Below are 4,400 nucleotides of genomic sequence, written 5' to 3'. Positions count from 1 at the left end.
TCTTCTCTAGAATTCTCTTCCATGCACTCACAAATTGTTACACAATTCAAACCTCAAATTATGCATATTAGCTATTTACTCAAGCTACAAATTTTCTTCTCACATACGACAACTTAATCTACAATCTAACCATCTTGTTGCTTTTGTTTTACAAGTCTTCAAGATACATGACATATATCACAGAATCTTGTTATCAAAAAACAAAAACAAAAAAATGAAAAACAGAACTACATGTTAATAATATTACACCAAAATATATCTTTCTATCAACGTAAGTATTCCACCTTGTTAGAATACAAGTGCGCTAGTATATCATTATATTTGATTTTATGTACCGAAACTTTAAATCCCCATACTCCCATTATAATACGCCTGCGTAATTACAAAGAGAAAATATCTAATCACTATTAACAAAGAGATATGACTCCTAAAAAAACAAAAAAGAAAACAGACAAAGAGATATGGCTAATTTCAACTTAACTTTTCCAAAATGAATATCTGAATGAAAGAGAAATTCTTCTTCTTCGGGTTGTGGCGGACCAGAGCATTTTTCTTTTGATAGAGTTCATGGAAACTACCCAGAATCATGGAGAGAGAGGATTTTCCGTCAAGCTGTGGCCTCCGAATGAGAACACCCGCTTGATGCTGATAGAGCGCATGACCAGTAATCTTTCTTCGGAATCCTATTTTTCCAGAAGGTATGGTCTTCTGAGCAAAGAAGAAGCTGCACAAGATGCTAAAAAAATAGAAGAAATAGCATTTGCTGCCGCAAATGACCATTCCAGTAGATACCCAAGTGCAGATGGGAGTTCTACTGTGCAGGTTTATGCAAAAGAATCAAGCAAACTAATGTTGGAGGCTCTTAAGCGAGGACCCTGCACAGCCAAAACAAGAGACCTTGTTGCTGGGGACGCATTCTGTGAAACTGCTGAATTGAAAGAAACTGTTATTGATATATCAGGAGGAACACCAAGATTTGTTGACGAAGCTTTAGCCACAGAGCTCTTAAGGCCATTAAAAGAGCCTGGGAATTCTTATACAAAGATATGCTTCAGCAACCGAAGTTTTAGTCTCGGGGCCGCCTCTGTTGCCGAAAGGGTTTTGATGGGTGTTCAAAAAAATTTAACAGATGTGGACCTTGCAGATTTTATTGCTGGAATTCCTGAGGCTGAGGCTCTTGAGGTTATGTCCATATTTTCCTCTGTATTAGAAGGGTGTATGCTGAGATCCTTGAATCTTTCAGATAATGCACTAGGAGAGAAGGGCATTAGGGCTTTTGGATCACTCTTGAAATCGCAGAAAACATTGGAAGAATTGTTTTTCATGAATACTGGTATCTCCGGAGAAGCTGCAAGAGCCATCTGTGAGCTTCTTCCATCTGTTGAAAGGATTAAGACTCTGAATTTCAATAACAATATGACAGGAGATGATGGAGCAGAGGCCCTTTCAGAACTTGTTAATAAATGCATTGCTTTGGAGGATTTTCAATGTTCATCAACCAGAATAGGTACTGAAGGTGGAATTGCTTTAGCAGGGGCTTTGGGGAAAGGTAGCAGGTTGAAAAAGCTCAATTTAACGGATAACATGTTTGGGAAAAGAGGTGGGGTTGCTGTGAGCCGAGCCATCTCTGGACATCTAGGTCTCACAGAAGTGTACTTGAGCTATTTGAATTTTGAGGATAAAGGGGCAATAGCTATTGCCAAAAGCCTCAAAGATGGAGCTCCATCTCTCAGGGTTCTTGAGATTGCAGGAAACGAAATCACTCCGAAAGCAGCTCCTGCTTTGGCAGAATGCCTTGCTTTAAAAAACTTGCTGGCAAAATTTGTTGTATCAGAAAATGAACTCAAGGATGCGGGATTACTTATCATATGCAAAGCACTTTTGGAAGGTCATGATCATCTCAAAGAACTTGATTTGAGTACAAATGGTATCACTGGAATTGGAGCAAAGGTTGCAGCAGAAACTGTTGCAAACAAGCCTGATTTCATTCTGCTTAATATTGATGGGAATTACATTTCTGAGGAAGGAATAGAGACCATCAAATATGTGCTGAGAAAAGGTGCCAAGGGTGTTTCTGTGCTTGGATCTCTGGAAGAAAATGATGAAGAGGGTGGAGGTGATGATGAAGAAAATGAAGATGATAACGAGGATGTGGATGAGGAGGAAAGTAGTGATGATGATACGGAGTTAGAGGAGAAACTTCAGAGGCTGAAAGCTTAGTATGCCATGGAGATTTTTAGTGTAGGCATATGCATTAGGACAATTTTGGATACACTAATCCCTTGAAGGTGAACTTTCACAAGTTTAGCACAATTTTAGCAACCACAGGTAAGTCCTTTTTGGCTCTACAGTGGTAAGTCCATTTCCTCTTTTCTGATTGGGAACAAGCTTAACCTTAATCTGAATATATGAGCCCTACTATATGAACTGGAGGGTTCCTAATGTTGCAATTGTTGACTGTCATGACTTTGGGTCCTGTTTTTTTAGTTTGCATTACTGACGGCATTGAAAATATCGGTCATTTTGCCATCATCTTTAATGATGATAGGTTTATCAGTAAGAGCCCTTGTTCAAAAGGTCTGCTTGTGCAGCAGCTATCTTTATAAGGGACATGCTTATTAATCTATGAATGTCTGATGTTTAAGATTCAAATGTTTTTTTCCTTTGGTTTTATTATTTATTATTTTTTCTCTTATGTTTTGTTTTTCTATATACAAATATGAATTTATATGAATATCTGAAATAATTTTAGTGTTTTAGTTGAATTTATTGTTAACCCAGGGACTTTTATTTTAAATCTTCTTCCAAATTGACAAAGCTTTTTATGCTTGTAATAGTCTCAAAATTATTATCAATGTTGCATAATTTGATTATGAAATTAGAGCTACTAAGATGGATTTTGATTGGATATAATATTTTTTAGGTTCTTTCAATCACATGTTTGTTTAAGGAATTTTATAGTACTACTTTTTGAAATATTCAGCTGTCTGTAAAACAATACAGCTATCAGCTAAGAGACAAAAGATAGTATCTGTCAGGGTTGATGAAGATTGTCAAGTTCGGAGAGATACAAAAACTTATATGCGAGCATTTTCCCACCAAAATAGGATCTATTGCATCATATAGCCATGAGCACACACAAGAAATTCAAGAGCTGAAACTATAGGCAATATGCATGTAACCCAAAAATGCATCAAGAGAAGGCTGAAGCTACTCCTTGTACTCATGGAGGAAATGCTAATCTCTTCTTTATACCCATAATTCCTTTTTTCAGGAAAATCAGGAATAGGAGGGATCAGCTCTAGAGAGAAAACAAAATTCAGGCTTCATCTGTGCTCTTCTACATCTCTAGGATAACTACATTCTGTGCCCTTAGTTGGTTCATCTTCTTCTGCAAGTCTGCTAACATCTAACATACGGTTTTTGTCTAAATGATTCATCATTATTAGTCACTAAAGATTAAATAACCATCTTTTCAACCACCGTTTGATCATTCTTCCTTGCCAGGGAGTTGCCGGAATCTGTTATTGCTTTTCTTTATGCAGGCACTACAACATGCCTCACCTGCTCTCACCATTCTTCAACCAGAAGCAGGAGTCTCTCAGCCTGCGTTTTTTGGCTTCATTCTCCACCTGCCAAAGCAATTCTCTACAACATTTCTTTTCAAGTCCTGTCACAGCTCAAACCAAGCATGGTAACCTAATTCTTTTCAGTCAACTCTCTGATTGCTAAGCTAGAATGTGACTGATTAAAGTCATGTAGTTTCCACAGTCCATGCAGATTTCTGGATTACACTGTGTGGAGATTTTTCTCATGAACATTTCGGATCATACTACATGATCTATCATCAGGATGAAATTAGAGAGCAGAGTAATTACTTCTTCTCTGACTGACATATCACTCTTAATAGTCTCAGTGCTATCGCATCAAAAATGTTTTTGGCCATCGTTATTCTCATTGTATTGATTAACCCTGTTTTATTTAATTTCTTCCATAGTGATAGTTAAATAGAAGTAGATGCTTCTAAGTTCTTAGTCATGGCACGAGTGTATTACACTTCGATGCCTCTAAGTTTCTTGAATATCTCTATTTTGCTTGAGGTCTGAATATAGATAAATTCAACACTTTTTGTTTGTTCAATAGTAACTTAAGGTCTCTCCAAGCTTCTTGCTTAACAGGGTGCAAAAGATCTGGAAGCCTAAAAACTCTGTAATTAGTTTAAAATTTAAATATAAAGCATCTTTACATTTCATCAAGGAAACACATTCCTACCTAAAAGTCTTGGCTTCCATTTAGCAATCCATCATCATATGGTGCCGACATATTATCTACGTTATTTTCTACCTAGCTTTGTTTATTATAAAGGAACAAAAAGCATACAATCACTCCCAGAACTATAT

At 36.8% G+C, this 4,400-nt stretch overlaps 1 protein-coding gene across 1 annotated transcript; it reads left to right on the top strand.

The window, feature by feature from the left end:
• The first annotated feature begins 415 nt into the window (after nucleotides 1-415).
• On the top strand, nucleotides 416-2,652 carry LOC131063909 (RAN GTPase-activating protein 1). Its single transcript, XM_057997878.2, has one exon. The coding sequence runs from the start codon at nucleotides 568-570 to the stop codon at nucleotides 2,218-2,220; it is 1,653 nt and encodes a 550-aa protein (XP_057853861.2). The 5' UTR covers nucleotides 416-567; the 3' UTR covers nucleotides 2,221-2,652.
• Nucleotides 2,653-4,400: the final 1,748 nt, after the last annotated feature.

This window comes from Cryptomeria japonica, chromosome 3, assembly GCF_030272615.1.
Source record: "Cryptomeria japonica chromosome 3, Sugi_1.0, whole genome shotgun sequence".
NCBI classification, from domain to species: domain Eukaryota; kingdom Viridiplantae; phylum Streptophyta; class Pinopsida; order Cupressales; family Cupressaceae; genus Cryptomeria; species Cryptomeria japonica.
Note: the sequence above shows the minus strand (reverse complement) of the source record. Positions and strands in the feature narration are given on the sequence as shown.